Source organism: Stegostoma tigrinum, chromosome 11, assembly GCF_030684315.1.
Source record: "Stegostoma tigrinum isolate sSteTig4 chromosome 11, sSteTig4.hap1, whole genome shotgun sequence".
NCBI lineage: Eukaryota > Metazoa > Chordata > Chondrichthyes > Orectolobiformes > Stegostomatidae > Stegostoma > Stegostoma tigrinum.
In genome coordinates, this window is record NC_081364.1 from 32,488,839 (window position 1) to 32,512,988 (window position 24,150).

Below are 24,150 nucleotides of genomic sequence, written 5' to 3' on the forward strand. Positions count from 1 at the left end.
AATGTGCACGTGCACAGTGCCTCAAGGCATCACCTCATCACCAATTTCTCAAGGACAACAAAAAGGCTGGCCTAGCCAATTTCCACGAGTGAATTAAAAAAAGTACTCAAAAACATTTTGAGAAACTGAGTGGAATTTAAGGAATTGTTCAGTGTGAGAACAAGCCAGAAGACGGAGGTAAATGGATGGGATTATATGAGCTTCTGGCAAAAGCCAAAAGCTCAAACTCCAGTGCTGGAGTTTGGGCCTACATGGGAAAAAGGAGACCAAAGTATGTCAGTCATCAGAGATTAACCGTAGGACTTTATGGGAGCTCCCTGAAGTATACTGCCCACAGAGCTTCAGCTGCCAGATCAACTGCAGAATTGAGTTGTTTTTCAATAATTAAAATTTTAGCTTTATTAAGCAGTTGAGGAATTATATAGCGCTAAAAGTATAGCCCATCTCAAAATAATGCAGTAGTTTTATGGCTGTGTTTGACAACTCAGTCAATTCCAAAATGCTATCTCAGCAAAATCTGGATGAGACTATCACTTTGTTAAGGGAACAGGTCATCATCGACACAGCATTCAATTACTTTGCCAAAAATCATAAAAAAAATTGAAGACCAAGAAAGCAAAACTACTCAGACTAATTTGACAGGTCTAATTTTTAATATACAACTGTGTAAGAAAAACAGTTTTAATCTTATTTTATATATACATTTATATATTTACACACATACACAAATATCCTCAAGTAATTTGTATGCAAGTGTTTTGTTTAATGCTCAATTGAACGTGGCAAAATAGGCTCTACACTTGAAAATGAGGTATATGAATATGTTTAGTTAACACGCAGTCCAGTGTCTGCTGTAAGGCCATTAAATAAATCATTACCAAACAGCAACCACATAACTTGAATCTTTAAAAAAAAAGTTCACAAAACATTTGTACAAAATAAATTAAATGTATCAAATATTTAACTGCAGGTCAGAAGAATTTTGTGGCATTTTTCTGAAAAATTAAAAATATTTTTTAAACCAAAAACAAATCAATTTAGATACATAGATCAGGCTGCTAATATGTAATGGATCAAACAGCCAGTAACCATTATACTTAAGTTTACACACAAACTGATCACCCATCAATGTAACATACTTCAAAGAAGTTCTTACAGTACATATGTACTAAAGTTTCACATCTTGATGATTCTGACTGCCAGATCTGAACTTTTTTGTCTTAAGAATGAATATGATTGATATCTTATTCAAGAACAGAAATGTGGTTCAGGAATAAAAATGCTTGTTTCCAAGTAAAAGCAACCGTAGGACAAAATGTCCTACATCATTTTAAGTAGAAAACAGCAAGAGACTGTAGTTATTTAAACATACATAATGGTTTCCATCTCAAACAGAGGTCAGTTAACCAACATATGCATTGTATGCCTCTGCCCACAAAGAAGTCCTTTCAGCACCACAGCACTAGGACACTAGTGTCTAGAATCATGTATTATGTACAGTTGAAAAGTAAGTTCAACTTTCGAAAGTTCCCACAAAAGACAGTTTGGAGTTGGAATTTAGTGATATCTCTGCTGATGTTGCTTCTGCTGTTGCTTCTGGTAAGACAAATTTGGTGCACCACCAGCATTCCAAGAACTTTTCCAGTTATTCTTATAAGGTAAGTTTTGATTGTACTCTGATGAAAAGTAACCACTGCTGTCTTGACTGTTCTGGTTAAAAGGAGGCATGTACGATTGCCCAAATCCACTTGTTAGAAAACTCTGATGGGTAATTACATTAAAATTCCTGTAATCTGACTCAACATTTGAATGTGAATAAAATGGAGTACTGTTATATGCAAATCCTTCTACTCTTTTGGAATCTTTATCTCCTTTGACCAATTGCAAAGTGGAAGTGGGAATATCGTTTGATGCCAGTTCAGAAGTGAGATCCACTGATGTTGTGATCTGAACATCACCTGATGCCTGCTGTGAAGACTCCTCTGAATGGATCAGCAAATCTTTTGTGCCCTGTACCTCAGTTTGTGGGCTATTCGCATTTACATCTTCAGATTTCTCACTACAGATTTCTATCTGTGGTGAATTATCTTCAGAGTCCAATGACATATCTTCCTCTTCATTGTTTCCTTCACTTCTTTCCAAGTTTTTTGTATCAATATTTCCCACTTCTGCCAATTCCAGTGAGTTTGAAGAAAATGTACCTAGCCATAAGAAATTACTGATGAAAATACGGCAAATCATTCAAAACAAATCTGAACTGAGTTATTTAAAACAAAAAGTACAACATTTATCAGAAATTTCAATTTTAGTAGCATGTGCAGATGCCACTAGAACGAAGCAGCCAGGTAGCAAGACAACTTCTTCAGACTCCATTGTGTGTGCAAGGATGCACTGTTGAGAACAAAGTAAATGGGGCCCATTTCACAATGCCACATTACAGAAATTGCTGACTTGACTTTGCGGGGCCATTATTTATGGATTGTGACCAAGAGGGAAGAATCCATAAATCAAGAACTGGCCTCTTCTGAATAGTCAAGACTGTTTTAGCAATGTTAATTGATTTATTTCAGTTGCCCGATGAAGCTCAGTGCACCATTGCAATTTCTTTAGTTAGAAAACAAAGTATTTAAACAAAAATAATTCTCTCATTCTTTTTCTAGTTTAGATTAGTTTCTTAAGCCAGTGGGGATAAGAACATTTCCAGACAATTTGAGTTTTAGCAGTTTCATTCAGTTTTGCTTTTGTAAACAATTGCTCTCCTTTAGAGATCATATGTAGTGTTCTGAAATTGATTTATCAAGAATACTGAATTAAAAAAACAATTTTCGAAGCTTTCCTAATTTTATCAGTATATGTAGGATTTGTCTTCCTTTTAACCTTTTAGCTCAATGAACTTCCATACAATTCACTGACAACGATGCTCTACATTCCTGTGTCTTTCCAATGAAATTCGCATTGAATTTAATGGCATATACTGCCTCACTTTTCAGTGCGTAACTTTGAAAATGAAGTGCACAACACGAATTTCACAAATACTGTAAATTCTTTTCCTGCGTGTTATTAATTTTACTTTGCCTTCAGCAAACTCAAGCCATTAAAATTTAGTTCATTCATATAGATTTGAAGCAATACAAGCCTGAGTATTAATTTAAGATTTCTTTCAACAATTCCCTGAAATATTAAAATAAAATTTCCAGTACATTTCACTTGCCTTGCAGGCCATCTTGAGATCCTAATCCTAACAGCTGTTTATCTTCCATGCTGGAACTATGGTAGCCAATCAGATTTTTGAAGTTCTTCACAAGATCAGCAATACTGGCTACGACCACTCCATACTCTGAGTAATTGAAAAGAGGCTCCATATTTTTCTCTGAAAATATAACCCCAAAGCAGATTAATTTACAATTTATATGTACAGAAAGGAAAATGACATTGTAGCTGCAATTCAATACTTACCAGTCAGGAACACTGCGTGTCTGTGCTGTATTGTCTGTGCCTGAAGTTTAACTAAACAGTCTAATTCAATAGTGTTTCGTGATCTGGAGTCACAATCATGGTAAGACAGAACTTCGACTAAATTACACTTCTGATACTTATTCAGCAGCGATAGAATATTGAAAGCTGCTGTATTTGTTCTGTAATAATGTATAAACAAAAATAGTTCCATTAATCACAGTACACAGCAAACAGCTAATAAGTACCACTGAGGTTTGATCATCTGAATCAGTTCACACTAATAACAGAATCATGCAGATATTTATTCTAAGAAAGACAATAAGACTTGTATAATTGAAGATCTTCAGTTCCAATGTTCTATATATCCACACGGAGGAAACAAAAGAAAAAAAATCCAGTCCCATTTAGTACTCACCAATTTTTATTTTTGTGCCAATGATTCTGTGTCTATAGGTTAGACAGTCTTACAGGATAAAATGTCATATACCATCTTTCCCAAATGGTACAATTACATGTTAACTGTGGAAAGTTACAAGCTGTTTACAGTAAGATTTATATGCAAATTTGTTTGGTTATAGGAACAATGAAATAAGAGTAGTAGTCCATTCACAGCCTTCACCACCGTCAGTGAAGAAAACCCCTGGGCAACTTAGTCACAAATGGCCTGCCCTTGTCCCCACCTGACAGCAACATCCTTTTTGGACCCACCCTGTTGGGCTGTTTTCTACATTATATATCACAGTATTCTTTTACTTTTTGTTAAAGTATTTTAACATTAATAATGCCTCTTTAATTTTCCTGTTTCATTGTCTTTCAGGTTAGGAGGTAGTTGGCAGCAGTGGTAGGCAGAGCATTTAAGACAGCAGTGACTATGGGCTGATACGTTGTGTACACCTCCTTGGGGAAGGATTCAAGCCCCACATCCAGAGGCTTACGCTTGTAAATCAGAGGTAGCAGTCAAGGATTAAAGTAGGCAAGGTTAGAGAGAAGGAAAAAGGCAACAGAAATAAAATCTGAAAGAGAAGTTTCAGATGTGTAGAAGAAAGGCAAAAACAAATCTGTATTGCTGTAGGTAAGAAATGGCTACTTAACCCTCTGTGCTTTCAGCAAAAAGAATTTCCATCAGGCATGACCAGAACAGTTTCCCTCATAATTTAGACTTTATTGGGAATCTGCAGTATTCCTTAATGAACCTCTCAAACATTCAAACATCCAGTGCAAAACTGAACAAATGTTCTGGGGGGAAAACCCTGACTACTTACATTTCAAAAGCCAATTCCTCATAAAGATCAAGAAAGAATGTTGCGCTGTTTGAAGTCGAAAGAAGGCCATGATGGATTAGCAGTCTTAAGAGGGCTTCTTGTTCAAATAGCAAATGGAAGTGGGGAGGAAACAGCTCATACAAGAGCACGGATGGGTCAGTATCCAGAAGAGTTCATGTGGAAAATATTCAGAATTTTCAATAGTATACATTACGTATGTAATATTATTTAGATCTAAATACCAAAGGTCAACTTTGATCAATAATCAACTATGGTAACTGTAATAGATTATTATTGATTTGTTACTTTTCACCAATATGAAGTGAGACAACACACTAACCTTGCCAGCTCCTTCAACTTTTTGTGCATTTTGCAGTGAACTTTCCAGACCCACTTACTATCAGGAGTACTCAAATCTTTAAGAAAGTCCAGGAATATCTGAAGATTTTCTGGAAAAATTTTATATTGTTCAACAACAAATACAACAACACTTCTGCTAAACAAATATAACACTGTATTTGGAACTTTAATAGATCATCACGTTAAACCTGTCAGGCCAGATCCTAATAAGCAGTGACCAGATTCCAATTCTCAAGACATGTTATCTAAGACACGAAGTTGGGGATGGGAAACTAGAGAGAGTGATGGAGTGAAGGAATGAATCACATCCTTCATTTTAAAACTTAAAAAATACAAGTATTAACCAGACACACCCATTCACTATTCTTTATTTTCTAATTTAAAACTAAAAGTTTATCTAGACTCTCAATCCTGTTTAACATAATATGGCAGTGACTAAAACAGTGAGCTGTTTGCAGTCTAACTTACCAACAGTAACACACTCTGGATTTAGGACTGTTTCATCTGACACCATAAATCCACCAGATACAAACAGTTCATTGTAGGTGTGATTCTGTACATCGTCCAAGCTATCCACTCCGGCAAAACTGACACGGGATAACTTCTTCAAAGAGATCAAAGATGGCACCTGCAATTAAATAAAACCTTTCAATAAACATACCTCTCAGCAGCAAGTACAAATATCTCCACATTCACACAAACCTAAAAGCAAATCTGAAATAGCTCAGTAATAATGCAAATGCCACATACATCAGCTTATACTGTCAGTAAGGCAAAATAGATGAGTGTCACTGCAAGTTGGTTAATCGGGCTAAGCTTTATATTTAGGCTAACATTGCACCAATATAGTACTTCTTCAATGCTAAACTCTGCTTGAGGATTTCCGAAATTTTGGGTCATGATCCCAGGTTAGATTTTGGATGCAGCATGAAGCTCAGCTGTGAGACCTTTAAATGTTCACTTCTTTTACCGGTATTACATCAACTTATCACTGAGGCTTAATACCGCTGCATTGGAAAGCCTGTGAAAAGTTGGATGGTCTCTGCCTACTTCTTCATCAACTCTCAGGCAGAGAGGGAGGAAGAGATATTGAAAGAAACTGATATGGAGAGGGTAGGGTCGGCTGAAGGAAGGGAAATGAAGAAGGATTAAAAGAAGACTGAGAGCGGACACTCCAAACTTCTTTCATCACCACTGTTCCACTTAAAGCTCCCTTAAAAAGTGATACCCCACCTCTGGTATCCCCCAAACGAATGTTCACCTGTGATCAAATTAAGTTTGAAATGTTAAAATGTGTTCACACCAAAACAACAGGAACAGTGGATACAGTACACCACATTAACAGATGTGCAGATGAACATCTGTTTGATGTGAAAATTCTTCTTAGGGCCTGGGATGGGGGTGAGGTACAGGGACAGGTGTAGCACTTGCTTCGGTTGCAGAGAAAAGTGCCGGGGGTGGTGGGGCTGGAGGGGAGTGCGGAGCGGACAAGGGAGTCACGGAGAGAGTGGTCCCTCCGGAAAGCACATGAGGGTGGGGAGGGAAAAATGTCTTTGGTAGTGGGGTCAGATTGTAGATTGTCACAATGACGCCCCCCGAATGATGCAGGAACAGCATCTCATATTTTGCTTGGGAACCCTGCAGCCCAAGGGTATCAATGTGGACTTCAGAAGCTTCAAAATTTCCCCTCCACCAATCGCGTCCCAAGAACAGCCCAACTCATCCCCGGCTCCCTGACCACTCCTACCACCTCAAGCCCCAGCCCCATCTCCCACCCACTAACCTCATCCCACCTCCTTGACCCATCTGTCCTCCCTGGACTGACCTATCCCCTCCCTAACTCCCCACCTATATTCACCATCACTGGCTCTAACCCCACCTCTTTAACCTGCCTGTCTCCTCTCCACCCATCATCTTCTTAATCCATCTTTTATCCGCCTCCCTCTTTCTCCCTATTTATTTCAGAATACCCTTCCCCTCCCCCATTTCTGAAAAAGGGTCTTCCTCTTTCCTTCTCCTCTGATGCTGCTTGGCCTGCTGTGTTCGTCCATCTTCAGACCGTGCTATCTCAGATTCTCCAGCATCAGCAGATCCTACTATCTCTTTATTTTGTTGAACTTTAGCAGAATAGAAAATACTCAATCAAATGTGAAGGAAGTTTTGAAGAATGTCTTCACCTTGTGAATGTGAGATGCAATGTCTTCATTTTGAATTATAATCAGTAATTTATCCATCGAACCATCTTTTTTTTTCAAAAACTCCTCTGGATGACATTCCTTATTACCCAATCCGGTCAAATATTCCTGCATGATTCAGAATTAATGAATTATTTACAAACTGTATCACAATTTAGAACACTTTAAAACAGAAATTCCAATTAAAACAACTGTTGTGAGCATATCCCTCCCACCCATTTTTTTCCATTTCTTTGGTCCATGCTAAATGTGATTTTACATTAACACCAGGGTGTCTGTACTGGTCACAAATGACAGGGGATACTGTTATTAAATTAAATGTCCCAAAACTGCTTACCAGTCTATCTTAGTATCTATGATCCACCAGTTTAAAAGGTGAATATTTGTAAATTTGTTCTAATTTCCTTATCCTAATACATAAAATATCACAAAAAACATGAGTATCTCCGACAATATAACAAAGTGTGAAGCTGGATGAACACAGCAGGCCAAGCAGCATCTCAGGAGCACAAAAGCTGGCGTTTCGGGCCTGGACCCTTCATCAGTGAGCTCCCTTCATCAGAGAGTATCTCCGACAATACTGATAGAGAATTATAACGAGGGCATTCCCAACTTTAAAACTGAGATGGAACATAGAAGAAGAAACTTATTTCCCCTTCCATGTCACCATTATGACAGAGGTTGCTCAGTTTTCTTCCAACTTCAATATTAAATCCCCAAAGAAGGACATAATATTTGATAGCATTAGAGTAGTTGCAACATTTTGTAGACCCAAGCCCTCGCAACTGGTTCTCTCCAGAAAAGACTCTGCGAAACCCAGGATTGCACAGATGGCTTGGACAAGACCAGTATTGTAAGGGGAAGGAAGTAATTTCTAAAAATCAACACCATAGCAGGCCAGTGCATCTCAATATTGCAACAATAGATTGAGATGGCATGCACTTATGTCAAATTGACACTGTGTAGCAATATAAATCAAGCATTTACAACCAATCATTTCAACTCAGAGGGTTATGTGCAGGTATCATTTGAGTGATCTTGCCTTTTACCCTTCCTCAGTTGTCACACCCCAAACTAAGTCCAGTGCTTTAGCAGAGGTCAGATTAAGGCTCTATACTACTTTATGTACCCATGACAGAATTTGATTTTTTTTCTTCCTGTGAAACACAGAATAATTCAACATTCAGTTACAGTTCAACATTCCTTATGACTTACTGAAAACACATAAGAACCGATTTCAGATTGATTGACATTATGAGAGTGCCATTGTACCTTTATTTCTGCACAAACAGAAGTCTTCTCCACTTCATAAATGTAAAACTTCACTGTGTTCTTCTGAACATCCTTAATAATTTCAACTAAGCTGCAAAATACTTCAGGGTTTAATTGCTGAATTAAGTTAGTTAAACATGGTTGTGTTCCAGGAAGCCCCACAGTCCCACTGGGTTCTTGCGCTGAATGCACCATTTCCTGTTGGTTCCCCAAGCTTGGGGTTTTCTCTGGTGACAATCTTTTGTCTTCCCCAACTGCAGCAATGTAATTAGAATCATCGACTGAGCTAGTGTGCCCTGGGGTTTGTGGCTGCACCGCACTCTCAGACAGGGAGACACCAGTTTTTGGATCTTTTTCAGGCCCTTGAATCTTTTCACAGGGAATCACTTCTTCATATATGGAGTTTTTACAGTGGACAGATTCTTCTGTTGTGCACACTGAAGTATTTAACTGAGAACCTGTGGATGGGAGTAGTTCTTGTATGACTCTTTTGCAGTTTACATTTTCTTTTTGCATTCTCTGAGCTAGCTCTGGGGATGATGATGGAAGAAGATTCAATTTTGTACAAGGTAAATCAGCACATGCATCGGCAATTACACTGTTCATCCTCTTGCGTAATTTATTTACATAACTTTGGACAGAAACTTGGTGTGACTGGACATTTGAATACTTGGAAAGTGCTGGGACCTTTCGTGGAGAAAGAAATATTGGTTTTTTGTTGTCAGAACCATAGCAGACCTTTTCTTTCTTAAGCAACTGTTTCATTTTATCTGAGAATATACTGTACTCTGATAAAACAGCATTTTCAATAGCTGAAGCCGAGTCACCCTTCAGATCAAATGAATGGCCATTGGTCTCATAAGCTGCAAAATCCGGCTGGAAATCCTTCAGAACATTGCTTGCTCCAGCATCAGAATCGGAAGGCGACTGATGACTAATATTCGACTGGCGATTTATGACACGTGGATCTTCAGGACATGAATCCTCTGGTGGTAAATAGAACAGTTGTTCAATCCGTGATTTCATATCTACAAACGAAGACAGCTATTATCGTACATTCTATAAACTAGACACATGAGGCGCTCGAGTAATGCTAACACTTAACGTTATTCAACTAGCACAACATTACAGGAGACCACAATTTTAAAAATCAACAGTCCAATGACTACACTGGAGTAGGAGACAGCATGTGCGCTGTTTCATGAGCGGTTCTCACTTATGCCCTCAACATTCAAAAACCTCTCCACTTGCTCAAAAGCTTTGCCACGATGCAACTCCAGTAAATTTGAAGGCAAGTCCTAAATGCAAGCCGTACGACAATGTTTAATTATTGATAATCCAGTTACTGTCAAAATAGAAGCATCACCTTCATCTTATGACTCTTCTAAACAAACAAAAACAATGGAATTTCATCATAAGATACTGGAACATTTTCACCAAATGAATACAGATTATAATAACTCTTACAATTTCTGTTTCAGGAAGTTAACTACCTGGACAGAGCAAAGAAAAATTATTACAAAAAAGGCAAGATTAATCAAGTAGTTTCAAAACCTGAGTAAGAAAAAACAGAAGGGTTTTCTTTATATATATGTTTAAAATAGGGGAGACAATTAATGTTTTCAAGTATGAAGCTACAAACAATCACTATACAGTATTTCTCAAATGTCAATTACACAACATCTTACCAGTTATGGGAATAAGTTTCCAATTGATTTCACTATCACTGGCGCAATCTGAGGTGGTCACCTTCTTGCTGTACAGCTGTTCAAGGGAGGCATTTGTGCATGGACTACAACTTTCAGCACTTCCTATACTTCCAATACTCTGCTCCTTAGCACAAGCACAAGAACAAATTCAACAACCTGGATTAAAATGTTGACACCTATATATTTTGAAAGCATATGCCTTGTTCCTTGCTGGAAAATCTCAACCTTCTATGCTAGCAATTTAGCACTTCATTTTTCATCAAAACGTTTTTCATCAAAAGGGAAGGTGGCTGACTGGTCAGTTAGAAATGCAAATTAGGCATGAAAATATATTTTCAGTAAAAATGGGTTTTTCAGCAAAACTATTGTCCACCTTTGAAGAAAAACTGTAACTGAAGCAACTAAAGGCACTGAAGAGAATAGCGGACAACTTTAAAGTCCCACACTAATATTTTTAACTGTTTGCCAGAGTCAGAACCTGCTGTGTCAGACTAGAAGTAAAACAGGTTATAGTACCATAGAATCATTAGTTTGCTTCAATTAAACGAATGACACTTGAAAGGATCATAACATTCTGTACGATCACCCCAACAAGGCAGTCATCAAACCCCAACACTGCTAACTCTACCAATCTGAATATTTTTAAGTCATCATTAAGCTGACACATCACGTTCTTTAACTAACATTTTATTTGAAAAATGTACCTTGTAATAGTTCATGCTAAAGATAGAATCATACGAGTCATAACAGAGGTGACCGCCATTAGGCCTAATGAGTACATGTTGGCTCTGTACATTTTATCACTGCTATTAGCCACTCTATCCCCAAAGTACTATAAATCATTTACATTGTTCTAATTTCCTTCTGAAACTACTCATTGCCTCTACTTTACTAACCTTGTAATGTTAATGGTGCCTACATATGGCGACAGTATTCACTTCACTGTATTCATAATCATTGTAGGTAGCAGGTTTCAGACTGCTTCGCTGATTTAAAGCTTTTGCTATTTGTTATCTACTAATGACCCAGGTGATACCATTGAATGACTTACATATATTTGTGCAAATCTTAGGACTATAAATAAAATGCTTCACAGTATCACAACTAGCTAGCAAGTCTAACGACCTTGAAAGTTGACACCTATAGTGTCTGAAGAAGATTGCTGACTTTTAAAAAGATATCAATACAGTAATGCACATGTATGGAATCCTCTCAGTGGTGGCACTGATTTGAAACATTAAATCATACAAATAAAATATCATGCAGATATTCTTGCTCCCGTTCTCACCTCATCCAGTCTCAATTTATATCAACAGATTAATGACAGTCAGAAAACCCTATTGTAAATTAGTGTTACTTCTCAAACTGGATTTTCAGATTTTCTGTGGTAATGGCAAAAATGATAGCATTCCCCATCATTATGCCACCGAAACAGATAGCACTTGTAGAGTTGGTATATGCGCAGTTAAAAGGAGAAATCCGGAAAGGTGCAGTCAGTGAGACAAGTCTATGCTTCCCCAAGGATGCAATGTAGCTTTTCCTACTTATTTCAATCTTTATTGCCATCCTTATTTGATAAAAATGCCCGCATTTACACTTGTAGTCTCACTGAAAAAGATCCTTGTAAAAGAACAGCTGAATGAGATATAATTCTGTTTTTAACTTAATAACTACAAATAAACATTTAATTAGCTGTAAGGCACTAATTTCATTTCAGGAATGTTTAATTGTTCCATGGTAAAACTTATTAAAAAAAATTCTGAAATAGGTTTCTTAATTTTAGTTTCAACGATGACCCAAATGTTGTCCTTTATTTCGTGATCTAAAAGTTTCAACTGAAGGTAAAAAGATTCAATGGTTTTAACTTCCTAATTTCTGTGTATGAATATTTCACTATGATTAGCTTTACCTGCTTGATGGCATTAATGCTTCTCCACTGCAAGACATTTCCCTAACTTGGCATGAGATTTCATCTACCAAAAGTAAATTGGAAATTTTACCATGGAGGTTACTGAGCATTTGTGAGCAACCTCTTTGGAGGTCAGTGACAAAAACCCGCCATTTACTACAACATCCAGGTCAGTAAATAAATTCTCTAATTTGTTTTCAAGCGTAGACAACAAAAGAATCACAGACTAGCAAGCCTTACCTCTGGGTGCTCTGCTCTCAAATTGTACTGCTGTGAATGTTCTTCAGAAAGTTGGTCCTTCATTTTTATTCTGAAGTGAATATCATCAACATACGCTAAACCAGAACCACTTTCACATAATCTCGAACTTTCTCGCTCAAAGACAGGAATGAAGGCTTCCTGACTGTGCTCTTGATTTGCTGCTTCAGCGTGTGGCATGTGACCGATGTTTTTCTGATTCAGTTGTTTCTCATTAGTGAAGCTGTTACTTTGGTCCCAACAGTAATCCAAATTCTTGCTTTGCAGATCACTACCACTGGAACAAACCGGCATTCTTGCATCTTGGTTTAATGGAACTTCTGAGCCAGTGCTCTGACAATTTGAAGATTTGAATATGTCAAGCAACAAGCCAACCAGTTTTTCAGTATCTGGGGCCAACGTTGTGGTAGGTTCACATTGCCTCAAGTCAGATTCATTGAAGCCAAGCCCATTTGTCACTTGATCAGTTTCAGATAATCTCGATTCATCAACTGCCAGAGACCCTGAAAAGAAATCACCTTCTTAAAAGAAACAGAGGCTGATTTTAATTGTATACTAAAATTGTGAATTTAACTATATGTAATGTCACAACAATATAAATAGACAACAGATTTTGTGAATCCCATCAGCCAGTTTTTCCAAAATGGAGATAAAAAACTGCCAAAGTTGGTACAGGAAACACCCGAGCTACACAGGTTGACCAATTTCATTACACTTGGTTTTCCAAAGAAGAGTAAATATTGGACTCAAACTGAACTGTTTCTCTCTCCACAGATGCTGCCAGACCTGTTGAGTTTCTTCATTACTTTTACTTCATGAAACCAAGTGGATCAGACAAAAAAAATAGTCCGAACTGAAGTTAAGATATTCCCCTTTCCTGTCCTAAAGGCACCAAAGCCAATTAGCATACGACCTCAGAAAGCATGAAGTGGCTTTCATCACCCAGTGGATTTATACCGTGAATAGAACCTTCACATTGTGGAGCCTGGAAACAAAACTTCAGCAAACAGGGAATATACAACCAGCTAATATATCAAAGGGCTTCTTTGGCAGAGCAGGTGAGATGAATTTTAGACCACACAACTAAACACAGGATGGAGAAGACCCAGTGGCCAGTTAAAGCAGGATGGAAAATGACACAAAGAAACAGAACTTGAAAGACTACTGTAATTTTAATCTTCTAATGTTTCAGTAAATGAAGTGAACACCTACTGTCTTAGGTTAAAAACCACATGCCTAAAAGACACCCAAAACACTCTTGTTGGGCTTGGAAGTATAAGTTTCTAATGCTTATTTTTGTAAATAAAAGTTCATGAAGCGTGTCAAGTTTAGGATGTAGCTCTATTTTTAATCAGCTGATTTCCTTGAACAGTATGCCTGGTAAATGTCAGAATGTTCCACCTCACACAGTCAGCCAACCCCAGCAATATTGACATTTCATTCACTATGTCTATAAGATGACAAGAAAAGGTAAGAACCCCATGGGAGGAGAAAACCGATCATAATTATCGACACAGAAAAGTGCTGGCATTGTACTAGAAAGCTTTCCCAGGTGAGACAATAAACTCTAGCCTCAGGACCTCAGGTTAATCCTTTATTCATTCAGGGGATGAGGGGTGTCACTGGCTGGGCAGCATTTATTGCCCATCACTAACTTCCCAGAGGGCAATTAAGAGTGAACCACGTTGCTGTGGGTCTGGAGTTGCATGCAGGCCAGATTAGGTAAGGATGGCTGGAGTTGCATGCAGGCCAGATCAGGTAAGGATGGCAATTTCCTTCTAAAGGACAATAGCGAACCAAACGGGTTATTCCGACAATCGACAATGGATTCATGGTCATTGTTAGATTCTTAATTCCAGATATTTGTTGAATTCAAGTTCCAACATCTGCTGCGATGGGATTGGAACCTTGGTTCCCAGAGAGTTATCTGGACCTCTGCATTAACAATCCAGCAACAATATTACTAGGCCTTCGTCCCCCACATATGGACCTCCACCAAGGCTACTTCAATACACTCGCACTGACAAATACAACATTGTTTCAAGTCAGCTCATCATTTATTGGAGTTGCATGCAGGCCAGATCAGGTGAGGATGGCAATTTCTTTCTAAAGGACAATAGCGAACCAGATGGGTTTTTCTGAAAATCAACAATGGATTCACGGTCATTGTTAGATTCTTAATTCCAGATAAATCATACCGAAGCGATGTGGCCAGTGTGGTGCAGAATTAGTGCAACAGCAAGGGGTCAACACGTGTACTGACAGTGGTGCCTCTCAAGCTTTATATAAATAATTGTCTCTTTTGAATAGAGTGTATAGTTAACATTTAAAGTCTGAAAAACGTTACTGGTTTCCCTCTTCATTGATATATACTCCCAGCACTTTTTGGTTATATTTTCAAATCTTCAGCTGAGGGCTGTGGGGGTTGAAGCCAAACAAAGAGGCCTAAGGGTGCAGGTGCATAGTTCCTTGAAAGTGGAGTGGCAGGTAGACAGGGTGGTGAAGGTGGTATGTGGCATGCTTGCCTTCATTGGTAGGAATAATGTATGTAAAGTTGGGATGTCATATTGCAACTGTACAGTGAACAGCAGTGAGGCCTATTTTAGAATACTATGTACAATTCTGATTGTCCTTTTATAGGAAGGATGTTAAATTTGAGAGGGTGCAAAAAAGATTTACAAGGATGTTTCCAGGATTAGAGGGTTTGAGTTATTGGAAGCGGCTGAGGCTTTTTTCCCCCGGAGCAGAGACTGAGGGGCATATAAAATCAGACGGCATAGATGGGGTGATATGCCATGGTCTTTTTCCTCGGATGGTGGAGCCCAAGCTAAAGGACATAGATTTAAGGTGAGAGGGGAAAGATTTAAAAAGAACTTAAGGGGCAATTTTTTTATGCAGAAGGTGGTGCATGTATGGAATGAGCTGCTAGAGGAAGTGGTGGAGGCTGGTATAATTACAACATTTAAAAAGCATCTGGATGGGTAAATGAATAGGAAAGGCTTGGGAAGATGTGGGTCAACTGTTGGCAGGTGGGACTGGGTCAGATTGGGATGTCTTGTCGGTGGACTGGTTGAACCGTGGGGTTGTGGGGAGGGGGAGGTGAAGCTGTTTCTGTGCTATGTGGCTCTATTACAGTCATTTCTACATGTATGTGGTCCTTCTAAAGTCAGAATATAACATCAAATCTACTTTGAGTCATGTTGAGTGTTTTTTATCCTCACACATGAAGTTATCACCTTTGAAACTAGCCAAATCCATTTCAAAGCAGAATTCTTAATCAGGAGGAGGAGAATATTCATTCCACAGATCTGGGCTACACCCAAATTACTTATGCATCCAAAAGTTCAAAGCTGATAACCAAGCAAATTACCTATAACATTTCATAAAGTTAAGCATTAAACTAACACTTAAATGCTGTGTTCTTTTACCTTGAGCGGTCTTCATATGCTTGCTGCTCCTCTCAGTAACAGATTCCAATTTTCTCTTTATTCCAAGGTTATTTTTGTCAGATATACAATGTGTAAGTCCTTCAATATTCATTATAGTAGTTTCTCCTGGACCATATCTTTTCCTGCTGTATATTAAATCAATAAGCTCTTGAATTTTATCAGGATCATAATCAGCCATATTATCAGAAGGCATCACAAAGTTACCATCAGGATCCAGAGGCTCTTGAACAGCAACCTCTGGCATAGGATTCTCAAATTTCTGCTCCTCTCCAAAACAGGTAGCAGGTGAGCTCAGTAACTCAGTCTCAGACACTGGATATTGGTTTAACATCTCAACAGCTTTGGAAACTTCAAACTGATAGCGAAGAGGGTGAAAGAAATAAGAGCGCAAGATTCTGGATAAATTTGATCTCTTTTGCCTGGTTGAAGAGAACTTCTTTTCCTCATAAGACGGAATGACAAATTGATTAGGATTTCCATTTTCAGCACAAGCTACTTTTCCTTGTGAATTCTTTAGGTAACCAATTAAATTATTTTCAAATGCAGTATCTATGGTTGAATTCTTTAAGCTACAAGGCAGCTCTTTTCGTATTTTATCCAAGGCAAAGTGCAATGCAGGTACGAGCTTGGATAACTGAAGCATGACTTCTGGATCATTGCAAACAGTTGACACAGACTGTGCATTTCTCTTTATCTCATCTACAAAAGGAACACAAACAAGCAATAACTTATTAAGCACCTTTACATAGCAGACCAATGTGAATTAAAATGCAGAACTAGGCAGAAAAGAAAAGAAAATGTGCAGGAAATACATCCAAGCTCATATTGCGTTTGAGGATAATTTTTGCAACAAAGTTGTAAAATATTATTACTCTTAAAAATAAATTGCACTTCACACTACCTGTTTAAAGCAATTCAGTAATAGACACTGAAAAGATAAATTATAAGATTGTGTCAATGTGCAGTTCAAATTATTCGATTAAACAAATGAAGGCAAAAGGTAGTCCAAAATCTAATTAATGGGGAATATTTTAATCTATTAATTTAAACTGAGACACACAAGATAATTATTACTGCTGTATTCAACCCATCCAGACAGAGTGGCAATGAATATCTGCTTTTATTAATAAATGGCAGATATAGGAGAATGCAAAGATAGGTAAGTAGGTACTGACTATAACATAATTACTTAAAAGATGATTTCATACAATAACAAGCATGCATGTTAATCTGAGATCTTAACATCATAGGTTCAAAAACAATTTATACGAAACTATTTGTACAACTTCATACAGGTTTAACTTACCAATACCAATCAATCTAGATTCCGGAAACAAAAATAATGCTTGAAGAAACTTGGGCTTCGAGCTTTGAGATTCTGATTTAAACAAAAATACAGTCAGAATGAGAATTATGAATCCACAGCATATAGCTGCACTTAAGTTTGAAAATTTCATAATTCTAACACTATTTAACAGAAACCTGAGCAATCACACTTACCATTATCTGCCATCTCTAATGGAGAAAATAAAAGTAGGAATCCCCGATCACCCAATGGTTTGATAAGAACCTATGTATAAAGATATTAAGCCTTTAAATGTTACAAATACGATCAAGAGTGGATTGGTCCAAAGGAAACACTACTGAGGATGACAATTGCTTGGAAAATACTGCACTACAGTACTCAGCATGCAAATAAAAAGCAACAACAGCATACATGCATTACACTTTTGAGTTTAAATCTTCAACTTTTTAAACTGAAGAGCAGATATGCTCAAGCCAAACTGAGTGGACCTTCAACCATTGCAGTTATTCTGTAAGCAAGATATGAACTCATGTGATTGTAGCATCTTATTCAAACGTTGAGTTCTTTTTCAATATGTCTTTCACTCGACCTCAACAGAATTAAACATGTAACTCACTAGTTTTTCCTCTTCCAGTTTATGAAGCAGAGACTCCAAATTGCTTCCTGCTTTTCCTTGTTCCACAAACTCATACAAGCTATAATATAATCCATTCTTCAGTGCTGGGGGGAAAAATTAAACTGGCTCTAAGCAGTGTTGAGCAGAACTCATGGCCTGACATTTCAATAAATGAGACACCTGCAAGAAAATTTACACATCAACTTCTCTACAGGGTCAGCAGGCTATTTAAAGTGCCTGTACTGTGGGTTGTTTCAAATGACAGAAAAAGAGGTAAGAATGGGGAGAAGGGGTAAAGGTAGAGTGGGGGAGCAGAATTTTAAATTTTCATTCTGGTTTTAAAGATGGTATTGTGTGGAAATGTTCTAATTTGGAAGGGGGTAAAAAAAAAGACTTCAACAGAAATTGCTGGAAAAGCTCAGGAAATCTGACAGCATTTGTGGACAGAAATCAGAGTTAATGTTTTGGGTACAGTGAGCCTCGTAACTGTTCTGAGGAGAAGTTGCTGGACCTGAAACATTAACTCTGATTTCTCTCAATAGATTCTGCCAGACCTGCTCAGTTTTTCCAGCTATTTCTGTTTTAGGATCGGATTTCCAGCATCCACAGTTCTTTTGTTTTTTTTAAAGAAAGACATTGATTAGCTAGCTCTCCTTCTCCACTCTCAACTATGCATTACAGTGCACATGGAGAGAAGCTGAGGAGTATCAAGAATTCCAGTTCGAATGATTAATTTAAGTGATTCACAAAAGGCATGAGTGGAAATTGTAACAAAAAGGTCAACAAAATGTCTAATCAGAGACTAAGTTCTCACCTTCTCTTGTCCCCAAGAAAGTTATTTTCCGGAATACTGTTATTGGTACCTTGTTTTTTAAGCAATCAACACTCATAACTGTTTCAATATCAAGTTTCTCCGGCCTAAAAGAAAAATATACTTGATAAAAAGAAGAACCTATGAAAATGCATAAAATCTGCACAAACGCCAAATGCCCCCATCTAAAGTGGGAACAAGCAGGAAGTATTTAGCTATTCAGTTTGTCATTAATTGAAATGATCTTAGTTTAACAGTCATATAGCTAACTTAATAGCGCCAGGTAAGCTATTCACTATAAACTTGGATCACAACAAGCAGGAAGGAAAATCACATTCTTTAAAAAAAAGTGTCAACATTCAAGGCTTTGAAATGTGATAAGAATCTAACAAAGTTAATGTGAAGATAACATTTGGCATTTCACATGGCACAGTCTTCAGTTTGGATTGGAAAAACAGCATGGGAAATGAGGCTGGCGAGCTGCAAGCACAATTCACAACATGGGAATATGAAACGGTGGCAATAATAGAACTGACTACAGGGAAAGCATTGATAAAAGAAGCAATTACAAACACTGGAAGGGTATAGTTGGGAATCTATAGCAGCATTTGTTTGGTTATGTCTGGCAGGAGTTACACAACATTATATTCTACAGGCCACGATTTTTTGGGGGGTTGGGGAGGTTGGTGGAGAAGTTGAAAGAGCAGATCTTTGGAAGATTTGCAAAAAGATTGTGCAAGACAAACCAGCCACCCAAGCTAACTGACTGCTACAAAAGTACAAAGTAGTGATGAAAAGAACTTTAATTATCTTAAGTGACAAGGATAGTAACTGGTAGTATAAAAGGTAAAGACAGAATTCCTAAAATAGACGCAAGGATTTTTTTTTGATTGCAGTACTCTTAGCCTAACCAGCAAGAAGATGAAGTGGAGCACACTTCTTTGAGAGGATTAAGGGAACAGCGATCATTTTATCACATTTAAGATAGCAATGAAAAAGGGCAAGATATAAATGATAGGATAGGTGGGGGTGGGTGATTCTGGGTGGGATGCTCTTCGGAAGGGTGGTGTGGGCTAGTTGGGCTTATTGACCAGTTTTCAACCTGTAGGAATTCTAGATTTAAAAAAAGACAAACACTCAACTGGAGCCAAGTGAATCAATTTCAGTGAGTTAAGAGATCTAGTCCAAATGTAATGAAACTAAAAAAAAGTAAGAAAGCAAATATTATCAATTCTATGCCAAATTTAAGAAAAGATTAATAAGTTTAAGTTCTGATTAAGGAAAAGATGCATTCCTGCAAGGAGTACGATTTCCAAAGCTAGAGTTCCCAGGATAACCAAAGATTGGTCAAAATATTGACAGAAAATATTGGCTGTGACAATTATCTGGCTATTAGTTTATAGCGAACAAATCTGAACGTTGAAAGCGAAGAAAATTATCTTAATTATCTTAAATAGGAGGTAAAGGAGAAAGTACAAAAAGTAAATTGATAGCCATCATTAAAAAGAACATAAAAACACCTTTTACAAACACAAATAGAGAGAGTACTCCAAGGATGGATGGTTTCAAGCACCGAAGAAAATATATCCTCAAAGAATTAGAGGAAACATTCAAGATGCTGAATGTAGGGAAGGTAGATATAATGTACTCAAAGTGACTGTTGGCCATGTAGCAGTAAAACGAGGCAGCAGCACAGATTTAGATTAATACCACTGATTCAATTGTACGGGATCTTGGACAGATCACACTGATAGTACTGTCCGCAGTTCGTGTCTCCTTACTTCAGGAAAAATATTATAGAGGAACAATTGTGGCCCCACAGGAAGGGCAACACGTGTTCACCAGACTTGTCCCAGGACAGGTTCAACTGTCCAACAAGACTTCATGAAGACAGACTGGGCAAACGAGGCCTGCATTCTATAGTGTTTCAAAGAATGGGATATTTAAGCATGATGATTCCTGCGGCTGGAGATCCTAAAACTAGGGGACACAATTTGAAAGTAACAGGAATGCCATTTAGGTCCAAGGCGAGGAAAACATCTTTTTTAGTTAGAGGAGAGACAATGGCTCAGTGGTATTGTCGCTGGACTGTTAATCCAGACAGCCAGATAAGTCTATAAGTGTTGGAGACCAAGGTTTGAATCCCACCATGCCAGATAGTGGAATGAGAATTCAGTAAAATATCTGGAATTAAGAATCTAATGATAACCATGAACCCATTTGTTGATTGTCAGAAAAAACCCATCTGGTTCACTACTGTCCTTTAACGAAGGAAAGTGACATCCTTACCTTGTATGGCCTACATGTGACTCCAGACCCACAGCAATGTGGTTGACTCTGAACTGCCCTCTGGGCAATTAGGGATGGGCGATAAATGCTGCCTAGCCAGTGACACCCTCATCCCATTAATGAATTTTTTAAAAAATTATATAAAGCTTTGAAATTCTCTACCACAAAGGGCTGTGAAAGCTCAGTCTTTGCATAAGTTTAGAATAAAGATTGACAGAATTCTGATTATCAGTGGCATACATGATTATGGGGATGGGGTGGGCAAAAGGCTCGACCAATCAACCATGATGATTTGAATGGGGGGGTGGCGGAGAACAGGCTCAACCAGCTGCATGGCTTACTCCCATTCCAATTTTCTAACAAACTAAACAGCAAAATGAAAGCACTGAGATTAAATGGCAGAAGCACAAATACAAAACTGGTCAAAAGGAAGGAATCACAGAGTAACCACTAAACATCAATCTACTGATGGAGGGAAGCATGCTGTTACCCAAGATGGATACTAAGACTACAAGATAATAAAATGTGAGGCTGGATGCACACAGCAGGCCAAGCAGCATCTCAGGAGCTCAAAAGCTGATGTTTCGGGCCTAGACCCTTCATCAGAGAGGGGGATGGGGAGAGGGAACTGGAATAAATAGGGAGAGAGGGGGAGGCGGACCAAAGATGGAGAGAAAAGAAGATAGGTGGAGAGTGTATAGGTGGGGAGGTAGGGAGGGGATAGGTCAGTCCAGGGAAGATGGACAGGTCAAGGAGGTGGGATGAGGTTAGTAGGTAGATGGGGGTGCGGCTTGGGGTGGGAGGAAGGGATGGGTGAGAGGAAGAACCGGTTAGGGAGGCAGAGACAGGTTGGACTGGTTTTGGGATGCAATGGGTGGGGGGGGGGGGAGGAAGAGCTGGGCTGGTTGTGTGGTGCAGTGGGGGGAGGGGACGAACTGGGCTGGTTTAGGGATGCAGTTGGGGAAGGGGAGATTTTGAAACTGGTGAAGTCCACATTGATACCATTAGGCTGCAGGGTTCCCAGGCGGAATATGAGTTTCTGCTCCTGCAACCTTCGGGTGGCATCATTGTGGCACTGCAGGAGGCCCATGATGGACATGTCATCTAAAGAATGGGAGGGGGAGTGGAAATGGTTTGCGACTGGGAGGTGCAGTTGTTTGTTGCGAACTGAGCGGAGGTGTTCTGCAAAGCGGTCTCCAAGCCTCCGCTTGGTTTCCCCAATGTAGAGGAAGCCACACCGGGTACAGTGGATGCAGTATACCACATTGGCAGATGTGCAGGTGAACCTCTGCTTAATGTGGAATGTCATCTTGGGGCCTGGGATAGGGGTGAGGGAGGTGGTGTGGGGGCAAGTGTAGCATTTCCTGCGGTTGCAGGGGAAGGTGCCGGGTGTGGTGGGGCTGGAAGGCAGTGTGGAGCGAACAAGGGAGTCACGGAGAGAGTGGTCTCTCCGGAAAGCAGACAGGGGTGGGGATGGAAAAATGTCTTGGGTGGTGGGGTTGGATTGTAAATGGCGGAAGTGTCGGAGGATGATGCGTTGTATCCGGAGGTTGGTAGGGTGGTGAGAGAATGAGGGGATCCTCTTTGGGCGGTTGTGATGGGGGCGGGGTGTGAGGGATGTGTTGCGGGAAATACGGCAGACGCGGTCAAGGGCATTCTCGATCACTGTGGGGGGAAAGTTGAGGTCCTTGAAGAACTTGGACATCTGGGATGTGCGGGAGTGGAATGTCTTATCGTGGGAGCAGATGCGGCGGAGGCGGAGGAATTGGGAATAGGGGATGGAATTTTTGCAGGAGGGTGGGTGGGAGGAGGTGTATTCTAGGTAGCTGTGGGAGTCGGTGGGCTTGAAATGGGCATCAGTTACAAGCTGGTTGCCTGAGATGGAGACTGAGAGGTCCAGGAAGGTGAGGGATGTGCTGGAGATGGCCCAGGTGAACTTGAGGTTGGGGTGGAAGGTGTTGGTGAAGTAGATGAACTGTTCAAGCTCCTCTGGGGAGCAAGAGGCGGCGCCGATACAGTCATCAATGTAACGGAGGAAGAGGTGGGGTTTGGGGCCTGTGTACGTGCAGAAGAGGGACTGTTCCACGTAACCTACAAAGAGGCAGGCATAGCTGGGGCCCATGCGGGTGCCCACGGCCACCCCCTTAGTCTGTAAGAAGTGGGAGGAGTCAAAAGAGAAGTTGTTGAGGGTGAGGATGAGTTCAGCTAGGCGGATGAGGGTGTCGGTGGAGGGGGACTGGTTGGGCCTACGGGACAGGAAGAAGCGGAGGGCCTTGAGGCCATCTGCATGCGGGATGCAGGTGTATAGGGACTGGACGTCCATGGTGAAGATGAGGTGTTGGGGGCCAGGGAATTGGAAGTCCTGGAGGAGGTGGAGGGCGTGGGTGGTGTCACGGACGTAGGTGGGGAGTTCCTGGACCAAAGGGGAGAAAATGGAGTCCAGATAGGTAGAGATGAGTTCGGTGGGGCAGGAGCAGGCTGAGACGATGGGTCGACCAGGGCAGGCAGGTTTGTGGATTTTGGGAAGGAGATAGAAACGGGCCGTGCGGGGTTGGGGAACAATGAGGTTGGAGGCTGTGGGTGGGAGGTCCCCTGAGGTGATGAGGTCATGAATGGTGTTGGAGATGATGGTTTGGTGCTCGGGTGTGGGGTCATGATCAAGGGGGCGGTAGGAGGTGGTGTCGGAGAGTTGGCGTCTGGCCTCGGCGACTACTAAGACTACAATTCATTTTGAAATATATTAATGCCCTGAACTTTGGTATACAGGGAATAATTTCAAAGTCTGCAGATGATATGAAAATCAAATTTGGTAAATGATGAGAGAATACTAACAGTGTCTAGGAGGTTGGTCTAGTGGAATAGGCTGTCACAGTTGATTATATTGAACACAGAAGCAAGAAACATTTGGACAGGAAGAATGAAGAGATGGAGTGGAAAATAACCAGCACAGTATTAAACAAAATTCAGGTGTAAAACTTAGCTTTATTAATTTGTTTTTCTACATTCACTCAAGACGTGGGTGTCAGTGGCTGTACCAACATTTACTATCCATCTCCAGTTGCCCTTAAAAAGGCGGTAGTGAACTGTCTTCTCAAGCTGCTGCAGTCCATTTGTCCAAATAAACCCACAGTGGCATTAAGGGCAGAGTTTCAAGATTTTGACCCAGCCACACTGAAGGAATGGTGATATATTTCCAAGTCTGGAAAGTGAATGTCTTGGAAGGGAACTTGCAGGTGGTGTAATCACATATCTATTACA

General features: G+C 39.6%; 1 protein-coding gene across 4 annotated transcripts in view; it reads right to left on the reverse strand.

Annotated features, from left to right (window-relative positions):
- Nucleotides 1-634: 634 nt before the first annotated feature.
- The window catches only part of tasora (transcription activation suppressor a), a 55,239-nt gene continuing 31,723 nt past the window's right edge, over nucleotides 635-24,150 (reverse strand). Inside the window, exons 10-23 of one of the 4 annotated variants that reach the window (XM_048547461.2) lie at nucleotides 18,607-18,710; nucleotides 17,793-17,896; nucleotides 17,371-17,440; nucleotides 17,177-17,248; nucleotides 15,850-16,569; nucleotides 12,404-12,924; nucleotides 10,234-10,378; nucleotides 8,546-9,573; nucleotides 7,256-7,381; nucleotides 5,547-5,706; nucleotides 5,059-5,167; nucleotides 3,457-3,635; nucleotides 3,212-3,370; nucleotides 635-2,201 (exon numbers count right to left, since the gene is read on the reverse strand). In XM_048547461.2, the coding sequence (XP_048403418.2) occupies nucleotides 1,558-2,201; nucleotides 3,212-3,370; nucleotides 3,457-3,635; nucleotides 5,059-5,167; nucleotides 5,547-5,706; nucleotides 7,256-7,381; nucleotides 8,546-9,573; nucleotides 10,234-10,378; nucleotides 12,404-12,924; nucleotides 15,850-16,569; nucleotides 17,177-17,248; nucleotides 17,371-17,440; nucleotides 17,793-17,896; nucleotides 18,607-18,710 (4,141 nt within the window). In that variant the 3' untranslated portion in view covers nucleotides 635-1,557. Of the gene's footprint in view, nucleotides 2,202-3,200; nucleotides 3,371-3,456; nucleotides 3,636-5,058; nucleotides 5,168-5,546; nucleotides 5,707-7,255; nucleotides 7,382-8,545; nucleotides 9,574-10,233; nucleotides 10,379-12,403; nucleotides 12,943-15,849; nucleotides 16,570-17,176; nucleotides 17,249-17,370; nucleotides 17,441-17,792; nucleotides 17,897-18,606; nucleotides 18,711-24,150 lie in introns of all 4 variants that reach the window. The other 3 variants (XM_048547463.2, XM_048547460.2, XM_048547464.2) reach the window with 3 other exon arrangements.